The sequence below is a fragment of the Perca fluviatilis genome, chromosome 22, assembly GCF_010015445.1.
Source record: "Perca fluviatilis chromosome 22, GENO_Pfluv_1.0, whole genome shotgun sequence".
In the NCBI taxonomy this organism is placed as follows: domain Eukaryota; kingdom Metazoa; phylum Chordata; class Actinopteri; order Perciformes; family Percidae; genus Perca; species Perca fluviatilis.
In genome coordinates this window covers 10,434,506-10,461,063 of record NC_053133.1, presented here as the reverse complement: position 1 = coordinate 10,461,063, position 26,558 = coordinate 10,434,506, and the positions used below count along the sequence as shown (strand labels likewise).

Genomic DNA, 26,558 nt, shown 5'->3' with positions numbered 1-26,558 from the left:
TCATTTAAATTGTTTAGATTAGATAATGATTGATGATAGACTTAGAATTGATTAGAATACGTTTACATTACAAATCTAAAAATACTCATTATAGCCAATAATATATTGCCAGAGAACAGCAGGAGACAATAATACAACAATGTGATTAGGGCAAGAATTTGGAACAGCTTATAAGATAACGTGAGATACGTTGAATCTAATATAGCCTAGTTTTTAAAAAACAGGTGCGATAACTTTTTATTTGTGGAAATGGAAAGAGGAGAGATAGCTGAATGTAGCCTACATACTTGTTTTGGTTAAATGTTATTATTTAGGCCTAATTAATTAATTCTGCATGTCGCCACTTTCACCTAAACAGAGTCAGAGGAGTCTTTGTTGTTTTAAAGAGCTTATAAAGTTATATTAACTTTGAGTGTTTTTTATCAATTTTAATGCTTCAAATCAACAACCATTTTTATACAATAATATTAAATTAAAAATAATCAATGTAGGCTTATCGGAATCAGTCATTAGTCTATATCCACGACGTTCCACTTCCAGGATTGCTCCGGTGCCACCGGAAATTCTGCCGGATTTCACTCTTTTTGGCCGGATGTCTGTCACCTTCCGCTTTCTTTGTGTTGGATTTTTAAACTCGTGTTGATTTATGAGGACTATGGTTAACTGCTCCTCAGATCTCATCTCAGCAGGGTAAATCCAGACTATCTGTCCAATCTGAGTTTTCTGTTACAGGACCTAGGCTACACATGTTCCACCAAAACAAGTGCTTAGCGCCACCCATGACGATTGTGATTGGTTTAAAGAAATGCCAATAAACCAGAGCATGTTTTTCTCCCATCCCAGAATGCTGCGTGGACTAGCCAGAACCTCCTCCGCAGCGCTGGGAAGCAAGGTCTGGCACAGCGAGACTTGACTAATATCTAAATGAATAAAGGAAACAGGAATGTATTGCTGAGTGACATACCACCTCACCATATACGATCTTTGAAAGCAGTGAGACGAGGGGACGTCGCTTTGACGATTTTAGCCGACTTGTATCGAAGTGTGCAGCCACCGGCGGAACAGCTCGTATCTATAAACAGGCTTCTCCTAATGCAGTTTTCCACCCGCTCTTTGTCAGCGACCGGGCGGCTGACTGACGACGCGTTTCCCTTTAAGATAATGTCGGACACAATCATGTCTTATTTAATCATTTTGTGTAATGTCGGCAGGCAGAAACATGGACAAAACAGTTAACGTTAAAAACCAGCGACGGTAGGAGAGGAGTCTATTAGCATCATCTCACCTCAAAGTGGCTAACAGGAGTCCAGTGTCCTTGCTTGTGTCAAAGAGGCAGCGCTGGTGTTTATTAGAGGCTATACACTTCTCTGGGACAGAAATGTCTTTTCATATAACAGACAAAGCAGACTGGCATCGAGGCGCAAAGAAGACACGGTGAATGCGGTACTCCCTACTCAGTCTCCCCTCTCACCCCGCTGTGTTTTGGAGGTTTGGAAGAGACCACGGGCAGTAGCTTTTTGGCTCACATTGGACAACATTTTAAACGGGTGAGTAACAGTTTGCTTCTGTTTTTTTTTTAAGCCAGGCAGACGTTGTAATATCAGCAGCTGTGTGTTTCGCCAGTCTGCCGGGGCAGGTGTGCGTCTCGTCGGTCCTGTACGACCAGCCTGGCGCAGCTGCTTCACCCCACTACATTGTCATTGTATTCTCCTCGCACTGTCGCTCTCTCTCTCTGTTATTGTGTTAGTACTTCCACAGAGGCCAGCCAGTCCCATGTGTGTTACATTCCCCCCACGTCCTTTACCCCCCTCGTGTAAAAGCTCTTATGTAACCCTGTGGGATTCCTTTTTTTTTTTTAAAGACTTCCTGGCCCTGTTAGGAAAACACGGCAACACTGGCTGCTTGAGGAGCACCATGTGCACCGACAGAGGAGGCTGCTGAGGAAAGCACAGGCTGTTCACATTCCAGCCCTCAACTGGGAACACAGAGAGCAGCCTGTAATATAAAAAAGGGAAGGGCTCCCTCTTCTCTAAAAAACACCCATCCTTTAGGGGTTTTCTAGCCATCTGTTAGAGGTTTAACCCACAACCCTTTTTTTTAACTTTACTGCTATTTATACCTGTTTTCTGTCTCCCCATTTACCCCTTACAAGGTACTGACAGATAGGCTACACTTGACAACAAAAATCCTCTTTTGACTGGAGTCTCTTCATTGTGTAACAACTTGGGGGGTCTTGTCAAATGACAAAGCCAATAAAGCTTTATGTTAGGCCTATAACCAATTGGTAGTGTTTTTTATAAACAGTATTAAAACCGATCAGTGGGTCTGAATAAGAACTACAACTAACAATAATCTTCTTTATCTTTATTGTTTGGCCTATACAATCTAAGAAAATAGTGAATGACTAATCATTTCAGCTCTTCGGTGGATCTTTTACAGTAAGTGTACAGGTATGATCTTGTATTCCTAGTACTAAATTAACTCTTAGGATGGAAAGAATTGGATTATGTAAATACTCAGCTCCTGTATGGTACAGTATTTCTTCTGTTCAGTAGGAATCTCTGGACAGATATTTGCTCAGTATTTAAAATAGTGTAGTCTCATTGTGAAAGGACCCAGTGTGTCCCCTCTTACTATGGAAATGTCGGTCAAAATGCAATGTTACTGTGAACTTTCACATTAGTGTTACTCCACAAAGCAGGAAAACAGCAGGCAGGAAATACCATGTGGCTGGTACGTAAGGGGAACACACATACGCGTCAAAGTAAAATTTGCCAAGTAATGGCTATATGTCTAATATCTAACTATATTCAGATGTTGTATGTATGCATGATACCAGGACCCTGAAACTGAAGCTGATAAATGTAATTCAGCTGTCATTTATTACTTTATTTAATACCTGTGCTTTTCCTACTGTGGAAATGTATTGTGAACGGTTATTTATGTTTTTTCTTCCATTATCTCTAAGATTTAGCCTGCTACATGTCAGTCTCGTGTTGGGTGTTTAAACTATAAATAATAATGCTGTGTAGTTCTTGTCTTCCACAGAGCTCTCCTACTTCTCTTCCCCTCTGTCTGGGGATCAACCATCACGACAACCTCCACCTCCACCTTTTAACCCCCCAATGATGACTTCCCCGGACTCTCCACCTCTGGTCTCCCCTTCCCCGTGCCCTGCTCCCCCTCCATCCCTCCCCTCCTCACCAGTTCCCTCCTCCCCAGCCCCTTCTTCCTCCTCCCTGCCTGCCCCACCCTCGCTGCCTCCCACGGGGGAGGTGATGGTGCTGGCTCTGGGCAGGAAGAAGCAGAGGGTTCTGATTACTCTCTCCATCCTGCCCAACCTCTTCCTGGCCTTCCTGCTCTCTTCCGACCCCCTCATCACCCTTTCCCCGCCCCACCACTGCCACCTGCCGGGGCCTTTACCATCACCCGAGGTGCTGAACGCCTCCCTGCCCTGGGAGAAGGGGGAGAGGCATGGGGACAGCGGGGGCCTGTCCCAGTGTAAGCAGTATGTCAACGGCAGCCAGTCAGCAGTAGTGGAATGCGAGGCCGGCTGGGACTACAACGTCACAGAAGGGCTGAGGAACAACATCGTTACTGAGGTAAAGCTCCGGCCTGGGATACTCTTAATTATGGTCCTGGTCTAGTTTATTATTTTGGCTTTCTGTGGGAGGGTTATCTTTTTGTTTATTTTTTTTTTGTATGGATTGTGGGCCTTAAAATGCTGAAACCGTTGTTATCCCGTATTAATCCACAGGAGGGTCTTGCTGAGCACGCAGCCTCTTCTCCTGGCGGCTTATAGAGCCTCGGATGTTGCTAGTTTATAATGCAACATAGCATTGCCATTTATTTTTTATTAAGTTTTGTTATGGTTGTGTGGGGACAGGGATTGTTGGGAAAACTCTCCCTTGTTGGTGCATTCAAGAAAACTCCAACGTCAGAGATTCGGGAGATCCTGATAACATTTTCCAACACAAACCTCCTGTTTGGTGCAGACGATGATGAATGTGCATAGTACCGATGTTTGAGGTAGTCATATGAGACTGATCATGTCTGACGTTAATCCCAGGACAGTGTGACGCTGTTGTTCCATACACACCACTGCTAAACCGCAGAATTACACATGATGAGATAACAACAAAAAACAAATCTAGGTTTAGGTATAGTGTCTCTCATACACTCACCTATGTTTATGTTGCGTTAGTAAGAAGTGAGTTTACCAGACTTCGGTAGTTTGCTCCCTCATCTCAGCTTCAGGGAAAAGGCTCAAATAATTAAAATCAATGAATCTGAAAACTTTTCTTGGACCCCCTGGCAAAGTGCCACGGACCCCATTTTGAAAATCACTGGCATAACAAACTCAAATCTCAGACGGTCGGGTGGCATTGTGGGTAATTTAGGCACCAGGTTTTGACAAGGAAGAAGACAATATATATTGGTCTGCTGCATCAGTTTTTATGCTTTTTAAAAACTGTCCATCTTGAGTTTTGCAGTGCCCTTTTTAAGTTATTAGTTAGACTTCCATTCAACTGTGAGAGTAGGGCTGGGACGCCTGGTTGGACAATGCTCGGTGACTCATTCAGAAATGTGTTTTACCTACGTCACTGTCAACATCAAGGGCCATTGGAGAGAGATCTCAGAGAACGTGAAGAGGTCAAAGTTTCCTTGCATACATAGCAGAGGAAGAACAATCTCTGCTCACAACCTGATTGGTATTGAGATAGAAAAAGATTGTACTTAAATTAACGTACACCATTATTATGCTTTGGAATATGATTGGCAGCAATTTGTATGTAATGGGAACATATACAAACATAGGAATGATCCCTTAAAATGTCTTGCTTGTGGGCATCTCAGTAACTGTCAAACTATGTGCCTCCCTGCTCTGAGGATTTAAACCACCTGGGCACAACTTTGTATCTTTTAACCTTTTAACTGTAACTTCTTGTCTTATATATAAACAGCAGGCAGGCAGGTTAAAGATAAGCTACAGTGGAAGAGGGAATATTGTGTCACTGTGATATTATCTTGCCTTTTGAATTGCATTGTGTCCCCTAAAAGAAACTCTAGGAATATTGACAGGTTTGAAAAATAACCCCCTATCAAAAATTTCAGGTGGTTTCTTTTCCTCATATGCTCATAACTACACAATCAAAGGATTGCTCCAAATGAGAGAAAAACAGTCTATTCAAGTTGCCAGTGGAGCTTGTGTTTCTCAATGCAATTATAGATTTAGGTCTAATTCTCAAATGTCTAGCTGTAGGAAAAAGCTGCTCTGCTGCTCATGCTGATCATATTCATGAAAGCAACCCACGTCCTACATGTATTTGATTTTTTATACTGTAACAGGTAGCCAATGTGATAAATACAGCAGGTAAATGTGGTGTTGGTGCATTATTGTGTCACTATGTATACTACTTGCATGACCAGTGGGAAAACAAACCTGCATTTCCACTCAGAGCTGGATTTCATAGTAAAAACATTGAATTGAAGAAATAGATCCTAGACGGCTGCTCACAGTTTTCCACTCAGGCTGGTCACTCTGTGGCTGTGTGTCTGTTTTGTGGGAACCACACCCAGCCCTCCAGTCCATGGTATTAGGGCAGTTCGCTGGTAATCCACCCACATCACTGCAGCGAGCTGAGGATGCATAAACGCTGCCAAGGGAAGCATTTAGCAAAAGCATGTGTGCAACATATGCTTTCTTATAGGCATACAGTAAGTAGCATGCTTTTAGTCTCGTCCGTCCACCCCTCATTTTACATACTGAGAGTGACATGGGCATCAGGTTAAGCTCAGAATTTTTTATTTTTTTGCTGTCATGACGATCTGTTCCTCCAGTGCTGCTTCGCTTTGCTGAGCTGGCAGTCCGCTGAGCAGGAAGCAGGAGGGCCTCTGATCAGCTTCGTCTCCGCCACAATCAATAGATACTGTCACTTCACTAGAGACAAACTCCACTTAACATCTCTATGCTGTGGATCTACGGGCTAATGCACAGGCACTTCCTGTCATTATTAGGGCTGGGCAATATGATAATACCATGAAGTTACATACGTTCGTCAACGCTCAATAATGTTGTCATAGCATTTATATAGTAGTAGCTGTATATTTGATATATACCTGGGTGTATTACCCATGGGGAAAATATAGCAAATAATAAGCAGGACGTTATGGCAGTATTCCATTTATGTATTGTCAGATTAAACATAACATAGACAGTTTCTGATTATGAATAGATTTTTCCAATCTACTATATCACCATATATACTGTGTATGTATATATAATATTCTTGTTCTATCTCTTTATTAAGATTCTTGTTGCTTTCAAGCTGAAAAGTCATCCTAAAACATATGTATCCTCGCTCTGATCTAAAACATGATCTAAAACATCCTGTGTCAGTCTGATGGCAAACATTTAGTGAAAATAACAACAAAAATATGAATTAGCAAAGTCTTCGTTGAGATCATCACACAATAGCAACAGGCTCTGTTTCAGTCTGAAAGGGAGAAATGGTTGCAGGTTTCAGTCCTTCCGGGGGGGTGGAGGGGGAAATGTACCTGATTGGAGCCTCATTCCCAAAACCAGTCTGAGGAGTTTACAAACTCGTCTGTTTGCATTTTACCCTCGTCCTGTTGTCCAAAGCATTCCACCCGAATGAGCACTATGGGTTGCTATGCTGCCCTTTACCCGACTGGTGCGCACTGTTGTGGCTCTGTGCCTCAGCAGTAGGACAGCTGATATTATGCGACAGGCTTTTATGTTTCTGTGCACGGACTCCAATTATGCAAGGCCTTTATTATCATCGGGCCTCTGCTCTCCCTCTCTAGATCGATAAAATCATTTTGCTTTTTAGCGGCCAGCACACAGCGACATTAGCAGAGCTCAGCTGTTTATGCAAATCAGTGGCTCGGCTTGATTTGATTTAAAACTTTTAGGCCCACTTTCCATGTTAATGCACTATTATGTAAATTGGCACAGTAACTGCTACTGTTACTATTTACTACTGTTACTGATACTGCTGCCGGTACTACTACTAATGAATGTAATACATTGTTATCACCACATACACAGTAATATTATAAGTTTACATCCTCCTGTGTTTTTATTGTATCTTATAGTCTGAGGATCCTGAAGGCTTTATACTGCGTTATTCTCTCAGCCAGTAATCTCGTTTTGTAATCCAAGTGTACACATCATTATTTTAAACACAAAACCGCACAGTAAAAGAACGTACACGAAAGTGTTAATACATCCAGGAAGGACCAGACACTAAATCTCTTGCACCATCTCTGTGAAGTAATTGGATATAAATCATAATGTTATTTTGTTCTGTGAATAAATGAAACTGTGCTGCCTTTTGAATCAAAGTAACTAATGAATGAATGAATGAATGAATTAATCAATTAATGCCAGAGGCATGTTTCTTCATGAGTAAATCAAGCTAGCAATCAATGTGAATGCTCAGTGATGTTATACATTATGGCTTCGGGCTTTAAAAAATGCAGAGAGGAAAGCAACACACTTCTAACTCTCTTTTTAATCTCTCTTTGGAAGCAAAGAGTGCCTACTTGTCTTTTGTTGTCTTCAAAACTAGACCCATCCATCTGAAATATGTCTTCACAGCCTGGTGTAAATTAGGGGGGATCTTTCCTTTCTTCTGGGTACGCCAATTTCCTTAATGAGCTTACGGACAATTTGTCTCGAATTGCCAGACCTATCTCCCCAGCGCCATGTCAGCACTGGTATTATGGTCTGGATACACTGCTTATCTATCAATCTACCAATCACAACCGTCCTGGACGGCGCTAAGCCCCAGATGCAGCGACGGTGACCTTGCAAAATAGAGAGTGGACGTGGAGGGCCTCGTGCACCGGATGTCAGGCTTTATCCCAGCACTGTACATCCAATAAGCCAGAACACTAGTTCATCATGAGGTTTTTCTTTTTATTTACAGTTTACAAACCGTCAAACATGTGTACCTTGTTACTGATAATGATTTTGGGTAAACATGGGTAGTAGGGCCGATTATCAGAAAACTAATCGCAGTCAGTAGCGATTCATTAATTTTCAGTCAATGAATTTAAGTCATTCTTAGAATAATGATTTAGAAAAAATTAAAACCGTGGTAGTTACACTTTCTCAAACGTAATGATTTTCTCTTTTCTATCATTGTAATAGACAACGGATTTAATGTATTTAGGTTTTGGACCTCACCTTGCACTCTTATTTTCATCTTTTGCTCACGTTTAATTCACAAATCAATTAAATCCAAAATAATGGTCAGAATAATTCATGATAAAAATAATTGTTAGTTGCAGTTCTAATAGGTAATTTTGGTAGGCACTGGGGTCAAAATGTTGAGTTAAGTTTTGGTTGGTTGGAATATTAATTAAACCTTATTCCAGTGTGTGCACATCTGGATTTCTATCGCTTCTATTCTCCTGTTGCTCCATATGTGTGGTGATGTCTGCCTGATGACTTCCTGTTCTCCAACATGTTGTAATTACCTGCACAGATAAGAACTAACAGATTTGTCTTCCTCCCTCTTGTGTCTGTGCTGTCCAGTGGGACCTGGTGTGTGGTCAGTACTGGCTGGTCCCAGTGGAGGAGGTGTGTTTCATCCTGGGCATCCTGACTGGCTGTCTCAGCCTGGGCTATGCTGCTGACAGGTAATGCACGCACGCACACCAGTGTTTCTTGCAGGCTGTGTGGTTTAGACAGTCATCTGCAGAAAAGACCAAACATACAACCCAAGGCGATTTCTGTTAATAGGTTACTGTGTCAATAGTCTGGCACAGTGCTGTGGAGTTAGGTCTGGCTACACCACAGATACATTCTGGGATAGGAGAAAGAAACGCTCTGGGTGCATTTCTTTAAACCAATAACAATTGTCTTGGGCGGCGCTAAGCTCCGGACACAACGAGGCTGGCTCTGCATAATCGTATCGGGAAGGAATTTGTTTGGAACATTTGCACCTCGCAAAAAGAAAACTCCATATAAAATATTAAATGTAGTCAACTGTTCACACAATACAGTAATGTGAGCTATTTAAATTAGCTACTGTAGATACATGGTTAAATGTAATTTGCTCTTACCAGTGTATCTCAGTGTGTACCAATCGGTCCCAAAACGGCCCAGTTAGTAAATGCCGTTACATTAAACATATTCGGTTACACTTTACTTGAAGGTATCTACATAAGAGTGACATGACACTGTCATGAACGTGTCATAAACATTATAAACAGGTCATAAACGTTTGTGACATAACACTTCTTTTAGTACGTGTCAGTTGGTTTTTGTCATGACAAGTTATGGTTAGGGTTAGAGTTATGGTTAGGGTTCATGTGTTCATGACAGTGTCATGTCACTCTTATGCAGATACCTTCAAGTGAAGTGTTACCACATGTTCTTTGTAAATCTTTACAATCATTCCCAGAGAGAACCAAGCAGGCCTGCCTTGCACGATCCAAATTTTCTTCAAAACTTGCCATTTTCAGCGTGTAGCTTGTTAGCTCGAAGTTTGTTGTTGTTTCCCAAAACGAAGGGATTTTGAGAACGGCAAAACACTGACTCAACTTCCAACATCCAGACTACTGTGTCCATTTGGAAAGCTTGTTTGGGGATATTCCTGTCATGGCATGCTACAAACTGTGCTGTTAAGTCAATTTGTTCCTCAATCTTCAGTCTCTTGTCCTTACATTGCAGTTTCACTACCTTTTTTAAGAATATATCACAATCAGCAATTTGTTTTACATACGTATAAGCAATGCATGGCATAAAGGTTAATGTTAGTCTGAGTTTTTGCATATGCCTAGTGCTTAGGACCTCATGCTCTGCAGTCTGCATTAAACACAACCCAAGCACCTCTAATAATTGACATAATGGATCCAGCCTGTGTCTGCTGTGTTGTTGGGGAAGCAGTAGTTTGGGGGGAATTGCGAGGGAGAGGATGCCAGTTTAATCAGCTAACAACCCTTGTTCATTTGCTGACCAATTGAGCATAGCATCTGTTTGTTAAGACTAGTGAATTAATGCTGCCTCCTAGGGAACGTACAGAGAAAAAAAAGGGAACAGTGCTAATATGCAGGTTGGAAACAAAAGTGTTGCACCTGCATGCAGCTGAAAGTCACATTTAGTGACATCACATGAGTTATGCCTCAGACCTTTTTGAAGATGCATTTATATGTGTTATTTATGTCTTTCTTTGTGATTGCAGCACAACTTCCTTTTTGACAGTTTTGATGATACATTTCATATTTGAACAGGTTGTCTGCACGTCCTTAGAATTTAATTTGACCGAAATCAGGCCTTAAAATTGTGTTTTGAAATTATGGGCAATTAGTTTTGTTCATAAACATTTGATCTGGTTAAATTTGTCATTTTGTCTCAATTATTTGTAAATGACATGAAACTAGGAATGTGTTGGCAACATTAATGGTTTATGATGCCATTCCTACTGTGGTTCTCTGTTGTATCTCATCTCTTTTATTCACAGTAGACCTATTTTCCGATCTCAACCCTCTTGCTGTTAATATTTAAACTCGTGAAGTAGTGTTTTTGCTCTAGGATAATCAGAACCTACTTACATTATCATGTATTTCTGTTGTACATCCTTGTTTCATCTTGATACAGATTTAAATGTCTTTTCTTTTTGATGATAAAATGACTGAAGACACTTTTGGAATGGTAGATTAACAATATCCCAATTTATATATTTATAAGTTGTATCAAAAACTGCAAGTGTAATAGGTTTTCGGTGTAATATTACAGGTGTAAGGATGTGTCGGTCAGGTGGTTTTCAGTACATACTGTATCTCTGTTTCTGTCTGTATCTATGCAGGCTGGGCAGGTCCAAGACTCTGCTGACCTGTCTGACCCTGTCGGTGGTGTTTGGGGTGCTGGTGTGTGTCTCTCCGTACCCCTCCATCTTCATCGTCATGCGTTTCTGTTTGGCGGCAGCTAGTGCAGGAGTCTACCTCATTCTGTACATCACTCGTGAGTATTTTAACATTTTAGGGATCCACCATATTTGTTTTTAGCAGAAAAAGATCAATCGAACAGGATTAACAGCCATGTTGGTGTCTCTTAAGGCCATTTTATAGTCGTGCGTAAAATCGACGGCGTACCCCCGCAGACCCCTCTGCGTCTACGCTGGACCCTACGCCATAGCCTGACCTGCACCTCTTAAAAAATTTAACTACATGTCGCAGAGACGCACGTCGCTCTGCCGTGGCTTGGTAGTGTTGCATTTCCCCCGGATCATTTCCTGGTTCTCCTTCTCCATAAACAACGTGAAATCAAGGAGAGGGTTACCTTTTCCTGCTACAGATTGACCACCGTGGTCAGAAAGCACAGGGGCGACACTTTGTTTCTCTCACTATGACTCTAGAGTCGGTACTCGCTCCAAAGCTAATCGCCATCACTCTCTCACTTCTCCCTCGCTCTATCACCCACTCCCCACACACACACACACATACCGGCTCGACGCACACACCAGCGCACAAGTATAAACATCAGGCCACTTACGTAGGCTACGGCGAAAGCTCTGCGTGGAGCCTCCGCAGAACCATAAAACGGCCTTTAATATGTAGTCAGGCACAGCAATGCTTTGAGATAAATGCAATGTTCACAATGACAATGCTGACATTAGGGCTGCACAATATGAGGAAAATATGCATAATATAACGTTGCTGAATATCGCAATATCGATATTCTTCAAAATAAACATCAGAGTGCACTCTGCATTTCCGCTGCTTTCAGTATTCTGCTCAAATACAACCAATTGCTTGTTGAATTTAAAACAAATAATACCAACATTCTTTTATTGAATTGAATATAAAAGGCATCACTAAAAAACAGAAGTTACATTTTAAAGTGCAGTTTTCTACTGATGTTTTCTTTCAACTAACACAAAAAAAGAGTGTCTTTTGCGATATGTCGCAACCTTTCGCAATGTGTTTATTGTGCCCAGTTGATATCGCGATGACGATAAAAAAACGGTATATGGTGCAGCCCTAGCTGAGATGCTTGTTTAGCAGGTAAGGAGTTGTCAGGGTTGATGATGTGTTTGCCTGTCAGGTCTGGAGCTGTGTGAACCGTCTCTGAGGCTGGTGGTGACCATGCTGGCCGGGCTGATGACTGTAGCCGGAGAGCTGCTGCTGCTGGCCGTCGCCCTGGGCTGCCAGTCCTGGAGGGGCCTACTGGGAGCCGGCGCCGCCCCGCTAACACTCTTCCTCAGTTACGGGTATGTGTGTGTGTGTGTGTGTGTGTATGTATTTACTTGCTGGTGTACATGTATGATTATTTGTTTCTAAGCCCTTTCTGTTTAATTGAATTCTCAGTTTTAGCTTTTTGATTCCCATTTGTGGGACTTCATCATCCACATTTCCTTTTCATATTTAGATATTAGAATATCTAAGTATAGTATACAGTCCCAAGTATGCACGTGTTTATTTTCCTGTGAGAATGCAGGGACAAGAGAGTGAAGGAACGTGATAGTCTTTTGATAAAGTGTCTTGATGCCAACTGACTCGCCGAAAGCTTTGTCGGATGGTATTGATTCCAATCCCCTCGTCACACTGAGCCTTTTAGTTCATGTCAGAATGCATCAGAACTACTTTGTTTAAGGTCCCCAGTCACTCTGAGACCTCTCTTACAAGATAAGCCTTCATTGCAGATTCAAAACCAAATTGACAGAGATTGATTACTAAACATGAATTGCAGATTTGGAAGAAAAGCTGGATTAAGATATATATATATATATATATATATATATATATATATATATATATATATATATATATATACACTTTGTGAGCCACATGGGTTATTTTTCATGCTGAAGGAGAAAATATGAGCACCATAGTGTTGGTGCTGGGTAAAGGTCAATAAAGATGGAAGAGTGGAACCGACGTATTTCTTTTCTCTCCTGCAGCATTCCCGGGGTGTTTCCAGAGTCTCCTCGCTGGCTCCTGATGTCCGAGAGATCTGCAGACATGAACTCCTTCACGGAGAGAAGGAACTCCAACAGAGATGTGAGGGACGACGAGAGCTTCACAGGTGTGTGTGTGCGTGTGTGCGTGTGTGCGTGTGTGTGTGTGTGTGCGTCTTATACCTCATTATTTATGGGTTACTCATTGCAGTGCATTTCAAAACATGAGTACCTATTACACACCACTACCAAGCGCAGGTAATGATGCTCAATTCCAATTCATGATTTATTAAAGATACATGGAATTATAATAAAGGATTATGAGCTGCAGCTACGAAATAATCAGAGCTGGATATTCACTGGGCTCTGCAACAGTTTATATGCAAACCTGTTTCCCAGGAAGAAAGGCGTTTGCTCTTGTTAAGTTTGTTTTGTGGACATTAGCTTTATATAATAACATCATAGTGTTATAAATAATGTATTAACTGTTTATATTATGGTAATAAATGCTAAATCGGAGGTTAAAGTGTTACCATAGAATCTGTTTTTATTAAGCCTGGTGCAGCTACAGTATTCTAAGTGGCTTTTAAACAACCTATATTTGACCAAACGTAATTGCAACAACATTGACCTCCTGTACATGTCTCTTTTCAGATAAATAAATGAAATTGACAGTGACCTATCGATTATTTTACTATTATTGAGCTGCTAATAATAATAATAATAATAATAATAATAATAATAATACAAATAAAATAAAATAAAATACGGTTTTGTCCTGTTTACCTGCTGCAGAGCTGGATTCAGAGCCAGCCCCCTCCTCACGCCCCCACCTGTCCTTCCCTGAGCTCTTCCACAGCAGGAACATCTGGAAGAACATGTGTGTGCTCGGCTTCACCTCGTAAGTCATCCCGTTTACTCTTGACATTCTTTTAGCAACGCTGCAGTTTTGAGCGAGCCCTTTTGTGTTTGCGTAGCACTTTTTTTTTCACAGGAACCGGCTGCTGTCTCATATTTCATCCTAAAAGTGTTCTGACTGAATTTCTTTTTTGGGTATGTTTTTCCACTCTGAACGACTTTTCTATTTAAAAAACCCTTATAATGACTGCTTACTCTTTGTCTTTTTTTTTTTTGGTCATTCCTCCCTCAGATTTATCTCTCACGGCATTAGTCACTGTTACAGCTCTTTCCGAGGAGACGTCAGAGGCACGGCCCCCAGCTTCTATTGGACCTACCTGCTGTCTGTGTGCGCCGGGGGTGGGGCCTGGCTGTTGCTCTGGGCGACCGTAGACAGGTGCGGCCGCCGCGGCATCCTGCTCCTCTCCATGACGATGACGGGGCTGGCCTCTTTGATCCTCCTGGGACTCATGGAGTGTAAGCAGGCTTTAGTTGCAGGAAATTGTTTTCTCCAAAGAGTCAGATGAAGGAAGCTATTAAAAGTCTTTGCCCACAAGGTGGACACAGTCCTCCTTCATAAGGACCTCAGGAAGAATAGCACCTGCAATGCAGGAGCTAATGAGGATCCTAAATAAACAAACAAACAAATCTCCCCAGACGTTACACAGACTTTATTTGAGGCTTGAATGAGGATTAAAGGCCTTGCTTCCTCAAATCCTAAAGGGAATGAACGTAAAAGTTAGTTTATTTGATGTTAAGCTCAGCTTTGTGGTCATATTAAATCATCTATACACCACTGACTTCATGTTAGGCTCGTGCTTCATGCATTATGAAATAGATTAAAGGCAAACCGCTCAGCTCTGTTCATGGAAAAATACATTCCAGGTGGCTTTGTCTTTCCACAGCGTGGTGTAGGAACACACTCCCAGTTGCCTCAGTCTCAGTCTCCCCCTTGTGGCTTAAAATGAGTATGGCATTCAGTTTATGTAGGACACTGCAGTGGCAGCAAAGTCAAAGCTGTGTCAGGCGCTGTGCTTTAGTCATGCATCAAAGGCTGAGGGGGCAGCAGCACTGGGCGCTGATGGTGTTTCAGGTGACCTCTTAGAGGCTACTCACTGCTCTCTGGGTCTACTGTTAATGGGAACGGATGATTCAGAGCTCTACATTGGAAATCAACAGGGCGTCATGGTATATCATCAGAAAATTAAAAACCGAAATGCTGCACTTCATCAAGGTAGCCCACAGTTACTGATGCTTGTGCTCCCTCCTCCCCTTTAGATCTCAGTGAGACGGCCATCACAGTTTTCTCAGTGCTGGGTCTCTTCTCCTCCCAGGCCACCGCCTCCCTCTGCATCCTCTTCACTGCAGAGATCATGCCCACCGTCATCAGGTAACCCTAACACCGCAACACTGATTTTAAGAGTTAAAGCCGTCTTTCTTTTTTCAGTTTTGTGAAAATAAATTGAGATGTGGAATGTGTTGATATTAGTTTCTTTCGAAAAGAGCCTGCTCAGCCCATTAGTGCTGCCAAAACGAATCAGGACATTAAAAATGCAGGAAGTCGTGAGGAAGGAGAGAGGAAATGTCCATCAATATCTATTAGTAATGACGAGAAGTTTTCAGAAATCAAAAAAAAAAAATCCTGATTAACTGGGATCTCTCTTAAAAATACCTAACAGCTTAGTTTATCTTCTTTTGAAAACAAAGGAATAAAATGCCTCACGTAAGGTCATTTATAGTACTGTGTAAGACCTAATATTTCTCAAATAAATAAATAAATTCATACTTAAAGGATTAGTTTGACATTTTTGGAAACGCTTATTCGCTTTCTTTTCGAGAGTGTGATGATAAGATGATACCACTCATGTCGTCACAGACCGTCTGGAAACAGGGTGAAGCAGCTAACTCAATTTTCACACTTTGATTCTGTATGGACTTTACCAACAAGATACACAATTGGTTGGTAGTAGGCTTTAGAGGTGCGGCTAGCTGTTTGAAATTTAACAGGACAACGTGAAAGTGGTATACATTTTCTCATCTAACTCTCAATAAAAAAGTAAATTAGTGCATTTCCCAAAATGTTGCAATACATAATTTCATACACAGACAACAGAGCAACAGCAGGCGTGTTTACCCTTTTCATACATATTTTATTAGACCATTAGAATAAGAAACTTTATCATTATTACATATCATATTATGCTATTTTACTTGTAATACAAAATAAATAAAACTACACCAAACTGCACCCAATGGGAGTTGTGTTTTTGAGAATGGGAGGACTGAATCTGAAAAATGAAATCCCAGCATATATGTGGTAGGTGTGTATGTGTGTGTATATGTGTCCAATGTGAAGTTGTGTGTGTCTGCAGGGGCAGTTGTGTGGGTGCGGTGCTGGCCCTGGGCTGCGTGGGCCGCCTCAGCTCCCCGCTCATGGACCTGAGGAACCACTACGGTTACTTCCTCCACCACGTGGTCTACTCCTCTCTGGCCCTGCTGGCCGTGCTGTCCATACTGCTGCTGCCTGAGAGCAAGAGGAAGCCGCTGCCCCAGACGCTGGCCGACGGTGAGCAGTACAGACGCCCCCCACTGGGCAGGAGGAGGAGGGACAATGTGCCGCTGCTAGCCACGCCCAACCCAGAGACCTAAAAGACCCCTGAAAGAGAGGTCGGACTGTGCTTCAATCACTCACTTTGCAGCCAGAAGATTTACATCCATCATGCTCACGGAGAGAAAAGCGACGAGGGCTGCACAGATGATCGTGGACGGCCGATGAAGGGCGGTGATGAACGTGATTAGGCTGTCTAAGCTTCCTAACATATCATCCCATAGTCATTCCAAACACAGGCGGTTGGGTCGAGCCATTCGTCTTCACCATTCTCTATTTCCTGCCATTCAGATGTGTGACACACGATGTTCACAGACACATGTAGGGCAGTCTTCATCTTCATCTCCTCCTGACGAGACGGCACGCGATTCCCCCACCATGTGACACACCAGCACACCCTGCTGCACGCCGTCGTCCTGTGCGTCTGTCGTAGAGATGTTCGCTGCTTACTACTGACACTCCAGACCAGACGTGGCTCAGAGAGTAGTCGCAAATTATTCCTAGCATTTGTCTTAACCTGCATAGAAGGTCTTTTGTCGTGTTTGCTGTGTACGACAACACTAGAAGTGCTTGAAGAAGGTGTGCAAAATCAAAGCACAGTCAGCTTTGCATACCTCTTTTTATTTTATTTTTCTGTGACACTTGTGGTAAAAGTCTCCGTGTGCCACTCCAAACAGGGACGGGCCACAGTTCTCGAACATTTGTTGCAAGACTCGATGGAGTGTGGGTGCCTTGTAAATACTCTAAACTTAGTTTCTTTAACTTCTTAGGGCATCGGAGTTTTGCTAAAGCAGACCCTGTCGCTGAAAACTACAGTACAGTATGCTTTGCAGTGGAGAAGCGGTGCAGAGCACTTTGAAAGATTCTTTTTAAAGATGATGGTGGTTAACTTGCCCCAAATCTTCAAAATGTATGTTTTATGAGCGTAAATAAACTATTATCCATATTGGGATCAGAGGCAAAAAAAGAAAGAGGAAAAAGGCCTTCAAACAGAAAGGGGTTCATGTTCAAACTGTTAATTCTAGTAACTGAATCTGGCCTGGAGCCAGCAATATTTATGTTTTATTTATGTTGTTATTAAGCAAAATCAGTCAATTATCCAGAGGCCTAGCATTGTTTTAAAGTATTAAGCTAAATATTGTTAAATTGGGTTGAAATGTCTCTGATCAAATAACAGTGAAGCTATAAACTGTCACATTCCTATCTGCATGTTTGGAAGCACTGAAGGGCTTGTTTTTTTTCTGTATTTTCTCAGAAGCTTATAGTTACTCAATACCTCTCTAGATGACCAGTCTCAGCTGTAAGAGAATAGACGGGTACAAACTAACTACAGTAAAAGTTTAAATGTTGGCTTGTATAACCAGCACACATGCTGTATATGTTGTCAGCACTTAAATGTGGTAGTTTTTAAAGAGGTCATCCGTAATTTTGCCTGAATGTTTATTGATGCTGGAGAAAGGGCCCGGTGATTATGCTCCATGAGGTGTGAAAGGGAGCTGAAGAGGGCCCCAGAGCGCCAAATGAACCCCCCCAACTCCTCAAACACGCACCAAGGATATATTTTTCTTCATGGCTTCTTTATTTTGAGTGTGCTGGCTGATGCCATGTTGCATAATGGTTCTATCATGAGGGAGAATTACCTAAGCATGTCTGTTTAAGTGCTTAACAAAAACAAAAAAAATCCCAGTGTATGTTTATGTGTGCTTGGGTAATCCTTTTTCTTAAGTTTTCGTGGGTGCGTGATATTAAGAGGAAGCGGGAGGTCTTTCAATTTGGACTCTGACGTTGAGGATTCACTAAAGAAATAATAAAAAAAAAAAAAAGGATACTCACTTCTGCTGACGGCTTCTTCCTCTGTCAGCCTTTGGTAGTTTTTATCCCCTCTGTATGTTGCACTCAACAAGTCCTATCACGTATACACTGATAATTATTATCACTATGATTAACTCGGCTCAAGTAGTATTATGTCTGACAACACTGATGATCTGTTCAATGATGAGTGTTATGCAGTTAACTCTATAGCCTGATTTAATGTAAAATAAAACTGGTTAAATAAACAAAACGTGGACTTTTTTTTTTTTCAAAAGCATTGTTACATGTACAACTACTGTCTGCAATGTTAAATGCAGAGAAGATGATACCACTGAAAATAGGGAGGTAATTACGTTACATATCTTAGCACATAGTGTTCTTTAAACGGTGCACAAAATCCATCACTGACCAGAAGTAACTTACACTCTATGGACCTACAGGCATGACACCTAAACACTATACAATACATTTTTAGCAGAGTATTTCAAATGCATACAGGAATTTCTGCCAGTAGCACTATTCCTGCTGATATTTTGAATATGATGGTGACGTAACACTGAAGCTGTAGCCCGGTTGTATCTCAGTGTAAACTGCTGTTAAATCTCTCTAATCTGTTTTGGAAATCCCGCTGGTGCTATGTGAAAATCTGATCTGTCAGCTGGCCTGGAGCTGAAGCTGACCACTCATCTATGAAGAATTAGTAGCAAATGCACATAACTTACACATTCAATGTTTATACGTTTTCCATGCAGTTGCACTTTATTATTATTATTATTATTATTATTATTATTATTATCAGAGGATTTTAAGTGAACTTTGCTCTAAAGAAAGTACAGAGGGTGTAGTAGTGACACAGAATGCAAATTGAGAAAAGTATTAAAACCTCAGATACAGTATACTGTATGCCTTACCTTCAAATAAAGAGGTTTTCAGACTGGTCTGGGTGTTTCAACAAGAACAAAGAAGTAGAAAAAGAGACCGAGAGTAGCTGAGGATGACAGAATATCACAACAGCACAGATTATAAACAATGTTACTCGTTTTTTTTTAATAGAATGAATGAGACTTGAAATATAACCAAAAGCACACCGAGAAAACACCAGACAAAACACAAACACGTTAAGTTTGTTTCAAGTGTGAAATCCTGTAAATAGTTTGTCTGGTGCTGTGAGACAGGCCACAGCACAGTGGTATCAATCTCCTCTTCTAACTTCGGAAAGTGAACAAGTCCTTCCGCTTCCTGGGCTCCATCATCTCCCAGGACCTCAAGTGGAAGCTGAACATCAAAAAAGCACAACAGAGGATGCACTTCCTGCGGCAGCTGAAGATATCCAACCTGCCAAAGACAATGATTATTAAATTATATATATACTGCTAACTTCCCCTGATCAATATTTTTGCACACCCGTCACAAAACCCTACTGCGTTCTTATCTTCTCTAAAACTGTTACCTTGTAAATATTTGTTATAGCGTCTTCATACATATTTCTTATTGTATATTTCTGTCTGTAACTTTATGTTCTTGATGGTTGCAGTACTCTTCTCTATTGTTTATTCCCTTTTCATATGTTTATTGCTGGGCGATATGGAGAAAATCAAATATAATATTTTTTACCAAATACCTCGATATCAATATTGCGACAACATTGTAGTGTTGACTATTGGTGCTTTCACAAAATATTTACACAATGAGATTTTAGATAAATAATCATCAGTAATGTGGATTTAATGACTAAGTGTGTAAAGGCAAATAATAGAACAGCTAGAACTGTCTGGTAAATTCAGAAAATGACATCACTGTACTGTAATGTAGCCTTTCAAACCAGGAAAAGACAACACTCATATATCGATATGGATATAATATTGATATATTGCCCAGCCCTACGCCAAGCACACCAAAAGAAAATTCCATGCAAGTAAAAACCAACTGTGACAATAAATCTGTTTCTGATAGTGTAAAAGCGGACTGTACCTGAACCACAAGATGGAGACATTACAGCAGAGCACAATACTAACCAAAGACTTAACTGGCCACATAAGATATAACATAAGTAACTAGAAAAAGACAGCCTTATTGCTTACCTCATTATGATCAGGTGTAATTTGTAATCAGAGGAATACACTCCTCACTCACAGAGGAGATGGATACCTTCTCTGAGGCCGTAATTGATAAAAACTTGAATAATAATGAGCTAAAAGGTCCCTGCACTGTGTGGCAGAGCAAAAGAGCCTTTCTGTCCCCCTCTGCTGTGAATGCTGGAGTGTAGCAGCAACACACGGAGGCAGACGGCCTTGTTGCTGCTGGAACTGCAATAGTCAGAGATGCTGCAGCATAGCAGGTCTTGAAAGTTCTGCGAGAGATGTTGGAGGTAGCAGCGTGCATTGATGCAGATGTACCTGAAATCAAGCTCTGCCTTGCTGAGATTATCAGCCCCCTGCTTCATCAGGGAGACGTCTCCTTTGGAGCCAGTTGGGCCAGCCACTGTAGTTTAGCCTTTGCAGATAAAATGTTGGTATAAGGCAGCTGAGTATCAGCACTTTAATAAGTGAGTGAAGGATTTGACAAAGTCATACTATAGTGTGTTGAAAAAGTGATAAAAACATTACAGAATTGTATGTCAAAAATAGTCATTGTATAGTATGTCGGAAAAAGTGATTAAAAAAGTAATAGTATAGTACCAGTATATCGAAAAAAGTAATTAAAAAATCATAGTATAGTATGAAAATAAAAAAGTCATAGGATAGTATGTCAAAAAAGTGTAAAAAAAGTCAATCGTATGTCGTCTAGTATAGTTTGTTAAAAAAAAATCATGAAAAAGTCTTAGCATAGCATGTCGAAGAAAATGAAAAAAGTCATAGTCAATACACACCCATTATAAACGGAGAAAAAGCCTGAAAGAACTACTAAACTTAAACAGTGATAACACAGAAACTATAAAATATATCAAAAAGCTGAATTATGTTCCAATGACGTCTGTAGTTTAATGTGGGAGGAGAAGCATGTGGGAGGAGAAGCATTTCGAAATGGAAGAAGCCTAAAGAGGATTTGAAGATTGCTCCACTGACTTTCAATGTAAAAAGAAAAAAGCTTAAAAAGTATATATGGTAGAAAAAAGTAGAATACCACACAAATGTCCTTAAAGAGCCTAACTTTTTGATATTTGAATGGTTTTTGTAGCTGAAAGTATGCAGAAGTAATAGGCGACCGAAAGTCGTACGGAAGAATCTGAATCTGATAACAACACTGTGAATGTTGCCAAATCAGCATCCACACAATTAATGTTATTCCAACATGCGCACACACACACACACACACACACACACACACACACACACACACACACACACACACACACACACACACACACACACACACACACACACACACACTTGATGCCGCCACCCCTGCATAAGTCAGTGCCCCTCTTGGGTCCCCCAGTCAGAAAAGGCTGGACACACAACTACTCCACCCTCGTACATTTTCACATTCTAGAGTGTCAGTGCAACAACAGTCTGACTGAAGTGGCTGTTGGTGTCAGGTAGCCCAGTCTGGCCTCATCTGTGAACACAGTACCACAGCAGGCAGCTGAGAATGAAAATTTCAACAAAGATTGGTATGTTCCACCCTGGTAGCAAAATAATGCCCTCAAGATTAGAGCGGCATTCTAATCACTATGTGTGGACTGTGAAAGTTGGAGTGCAGGGCAATATGGTACACAGGTCGTCGTACTTTCTCCAGTCACATAAGACCACATTATCACCTTGTAGAGAGACTGCACACTTTCACCAAAGCACTTGACAGCTCTCTTGACCTTTACTTGCGTAATAAATTCAAGACCTGCAGCGCTGAGCTCAGCACCTTATTTGCATCACGACTGCTTGTTAAAATTCAGAAGCCATCGTGAAATATCTTGTGTGATTTGAATGAATACACTCTTACTATTACCTACTACATGAGCACGTAAAGGTTACACTGTACATATTAAAATCACATTTCAACATTTAATATCTTTCCAGCTTATCTGTTAGGATTTAATTTGTGCAACCTTCATCCCCATCAACTCTATACGTTTCTCCAGACACCTCTCTCCTTTTCCATCTTTTTTAGGAATCCATGGGGGACAGAAGCCTCTCTTCCAGAGACAACCCCTGCAGAGTCCAGCCTGAAGCTCCCAGCTATCCAACATCACCCTCTCTCCTCTCCTCCTCCCAGTTTCAACATGTATTACTTGTCAGATTGTCAAATAAATCATTTTATGATTCAGATAAGGTCTGGTTCTTTTTTTGCTTAAAGGTTGCTAACATGTGGTAGACCAATCCGTTCTCAATCCCCAAACCGTGCCTACAATGGCTAATACACGTTGACTTTGTTGGTTAGGTTAATTAGGGTGCAGCATAAGGAGTAAGATTGGTTAGGATAAGAATATAAGGGATGGCCAATCAGAGGTAGAGTACGGTGGGTCACACACCTTTGCCATCCTAGGAAAAAAAATATAGAGACCAGCACCGGGCTTCAACCGTGGCACTGTCAAATGACGTAGAATTAAAGAGCAACAAAGTCCGTGTAGGTGGAGGTCGGGGTGGATGGAAACAAACCCAGAACTTCTAACCTAGGAGACCGCTGTTTGCGTCTCGTGTGAAACCATAAATCAACGTAGACTTACTTTAACTTAAGTTACGTATGTAACCTAACCAAGTAGTTGCCTTGCCTAAACCTAACCCATTGAAATATTACGCCAAAGGTGTACCCAGAGCATTTTAAAGTGACAACAAGGGGTCCTGGCCAAGCGGGTGTATGTGATGAGCTGGGAGGGAGAATGTGGTAGACATACTTATCAGGTGGCTGACACAAAGAATGACAGGCGATCAAGACGATGTCAGAGGCCAACTCTTCATACAACAGCTGAGACTGAGACAGCAGACAGGGAAAGCTATGTGAAGGCTAATCAGACTACTCTGGGTTCCGGCCTGAGGTGTGGGGCATCAAGTGTTGAAAAGGTCTTGTTATGCAATGCAGAGGTCTTGGAAGAGTAGTTGTCATCTCCAATTATGTCTGAGACACATTTTCACCTTGTAGACAGCTTTACAATTGGCATAGTGCAGAAATAGCTGCTTTGATCCTTGTGTTGACTGTAGATTGTGTAGTCCTGTCAGCAATGGTCTGGTCTCCTGCTTATCATTCTGGGATAGGGAAAAAAACACTCTGGCTTGTTTTTTTTTCTTTTTTGCAAATTTATTTAAAGCAATCACAATTGTCTCGAATGCAGCGACGGTGCTCTTGCAAAAAAAAGTAAGCAGAGATAGACGCGCCATAGACTATGTCAGGCTTTATCCCAGCACATAAACCAACCAAATATTCATAAAAGTGAATCTTGTACACATGCTATAAAGTCCTGCATTCACATTCTTACTTAGAGCAAAAGTACAAGTACAAGTATTAGCATGAAAATATAGGTCCCATGGCATGAAAATTTCACTTGATGAGGTTTTTTAACATTAATATGCGTTCCCCCAGCCTGCCTATGGTCCCCCAGTGGCTAGAAATGGTGATAGGTGTAAACCGAGCCCTGGGTATCCTGCTCTGCCTTTGAGAAAATGAAAGCTCAGATGGACCGATCTGGAATGTTCTCCTTATGAGGTCATAAGGAGCAAGGCTACCTCCCCTTTCTTTCTTTGCAAAGTGGCAGTTGGTCAAAGCCACACCCCCACCCTCCACCTTGCCCCCCGTCCCCCCCTCCTCAATAGCTGCAGACACAGAAATGGCACATACTAAGGAAAGCTCATTGTGGGACTGGCTCTAGTGGCTGTAATTCTGCACCAAGGCTGAATTTAGGGAAAGAGACGTCAGATACAGTATTAGGGGACCACTAAGGCCTATATAAAAACATCCAAAAAGCAGCATGTCATAGGACCTTTAAAGTATCGAAAGTAAAAGTTATTATTATGCAGAATGGCCCTTTTTAGAATAACATCTCACTGAATTATAATTATTGATGCATTAATGTGTAAGCATCACAAATGTTGCAGCTGATAAAGGTGGGGTTGGTTTACATATTTTTTTATATTCGGCTTGCTAGCTCAATTCATAATAATACATCATAATTCATTAGTTGATTTATATTGTATCATATATTAATAATCCGAATCTGCAAATTACATAATTTATAACTGATGTAAAAAAAATGTAGTGGACTAAAGAGTACAATATTGGCTTCTAAAATGTAGTGCACTGGACGTATAAACTACCATGAAATTAAAATACTCAAGTAAAGTACAAGTACCTCAAAATTGTACTCAAGGACAGTACTGAGTAAATGTAGTTAGTTACATCCCACCACTGTCTGGGGGGCACATGATGTTATCTACACTGTCAAAACAGGGCAGTATTAAGTTTAGACAAAACCCAAATTAAGAGCAGCAATAACTCGAGACAGTTGAGTCCAGAGTTGTTGCCGGGGATGAGTTTGTTTCACCTTTGAAGCCTAATGAAGAAAGCCTTCTGTTGCTTGTGTTGATTAGTGCAAAGGTCTTGAAGGAGCTCAACACTTTGCCAAGAATTCCTCTCCCAAATGATCACCTAAAAGATATCTGTACATTTTCCTTGTGAAGGGTAACTTCACCTTGTACAGTATGACACTTGATGAAATGTAATTGGCCTTAGCTCACAAATACTGTTAGCTTGACTTCAATATTTTAATCACATGAAAAGAAAATTGTTCTTGAATTGAAGACAAACACACGCACGCACGCACACACGCACGCACAAACACACACACACACACACACACACACACTGGTAAAGTCACAGCTGAGGACAAACAACAGTGCATTCACTTGAGCTCAGAACAAATCCCTAAACTATTTCACAGGGTTATCTTTGTCCTCAAGGATGAATAGAAGGAAACAAAGCCAGACAAGGAGTGTGAGGTTTCAGTATTATGAGGCACTTAGAGCCTATATATTTTATGTTGACCTGCTTGCTGAACAACAGCTGCAACTGTTATGTTGTTCACACTGAACTTTTAACGTGATATCTCTCAATGGCACGGACAAAAGAAACAAAAAACACGAGAAAAATATAAGAAAGTGAAGATGTTCTCAAAATTCATTGATTCAGAGGCTCCATGTTGTTTATTATTATATATCTTTTTATTTTACTAATATTTGGCTCATGGTACAAGCACACAGGAAGGAGGAAACATTTTCAGCAGCTGATCACTTTTCTTTTGGTCAAACAGTGTTTGAATAGACAAGATGTATCTATTGAAGATGCAACGGTGTTTTATAATAGCACTTTCATATTTGGTATGCTCTGGCTGTGTGTGAGTGAGACAGAGCCACTAAGAGTGAGGTCTAAGTTTGATATAATGTGTCACTGTGCCTTTGCGATCCGTCTCAGTGTGCCAAAGACATTTCTCAGGCTTTGTAAATGTCATGTGGTGATCTCTGAGCTCAAGGACAAAAGCAAAGGAACAATGTGCCATCAACACCTCTCAGTACACTCGGGTTTGTTTTCAAGACAACGAGTTGGAAACCTTTTAAAATACTCAGGAGTCTGTAAATAGGAAAATATGATATAATATAATATATGATATATAATATCAGCAATTTAGTATTGCAGTTTGGGGACTTTTTAGAGACAGATTTGAACAAATAATGTGGTAGAGGCTGAGATATCCTAACTTGTTGTACTTAGCTTGGGTCAAACTGCTACACAAACAACAAACTGTTACTCAATGCCTTCTTTCCTGAAATGAAAGAGACATTTTCGGAAATACACTTATTTGCTTTATTCCGGGTAGTTAGATGATAAGATCGGTACCACTATCATGACTGCACATTAAAACGACTACAGAAAGCAGCCAGTTAGCTTAGCTTAGCATAAAGACTGGAATCAGGGGGAAGCAGCTAGCCTGGCTCTGTCCAAAGGTGACAGAATCCACCTACCAGCACCTCTAAACTAACTCAATTAACATGTTATATGTCATCCATACAAGCTGTTTTGACTTGTTTCCTGTCTTCATGCTAAGCTAGGCTAATCAGTCATATGTAGCGTACACGAGTAGTATTGATCTTCTCCTATAGCTCTCAGCAAAAAAGAAAATAAGCTCAAAACTTTAACATCCTGTAAACACAGGCTTTGACTGTGTGTACACCTCGTAACCAGCAAACAGATATTCATGTCAAATATTAGTGGAGTGCTCCTTTAACCAAATTCTTAATTATGAAACAATTATTGACCTCTAATGTAATAGAAATGATATACCTAAAAAAACAAGATTACAATAAAAACAATACACCTATGATCCA

General features: G+C 41.0%; 1 protein-coding gene across 2 annotated transcripts; it reads left to right on the top strand.

Moving 5' to 3' along the window:
* The first annotated feature begins 927 nt into the window (after positions 1–927).
* Positions 928–18,499, top strand: slc22a17 (solute carrier family 22 member 17). Of its 2 annotated transcripts, none has more exons than XM_039789772.1 (10): positions 928–1,547; positions 3,033–3,602; positions 8,567–8,670; positions 10,842–10,996; positions 12,080–12,245; positions 12,936–13,060; positions 13,728–13,833; positions 14,083–14,306; positions 15,108–15,219; positions 16,202–16,478. In XM_039789772.1, the coding sequence occupies exons 2-10, from the start codon at positions 3,126–3,128 to the stop codon at positions 16,476–16,478; spliced, it is 1,746 nt and encodes a 581-aa protein (XP_039645706.1). In that variant the 5' UTR covers positions 928–1,547; positions 3,033–3,125. The 2 variants fall into 2 exon arrangements, with proteins under 2 accessions (XP_039645706.1, XP_039645705.1); XM_039789771.1 differs by having other exon boundaries at positions 933–1,547; positions 3,049–3,602; positions 16,202–18,499.
* Positions 18,500–26,558: the final 8,059 nt, after the last annotated feature.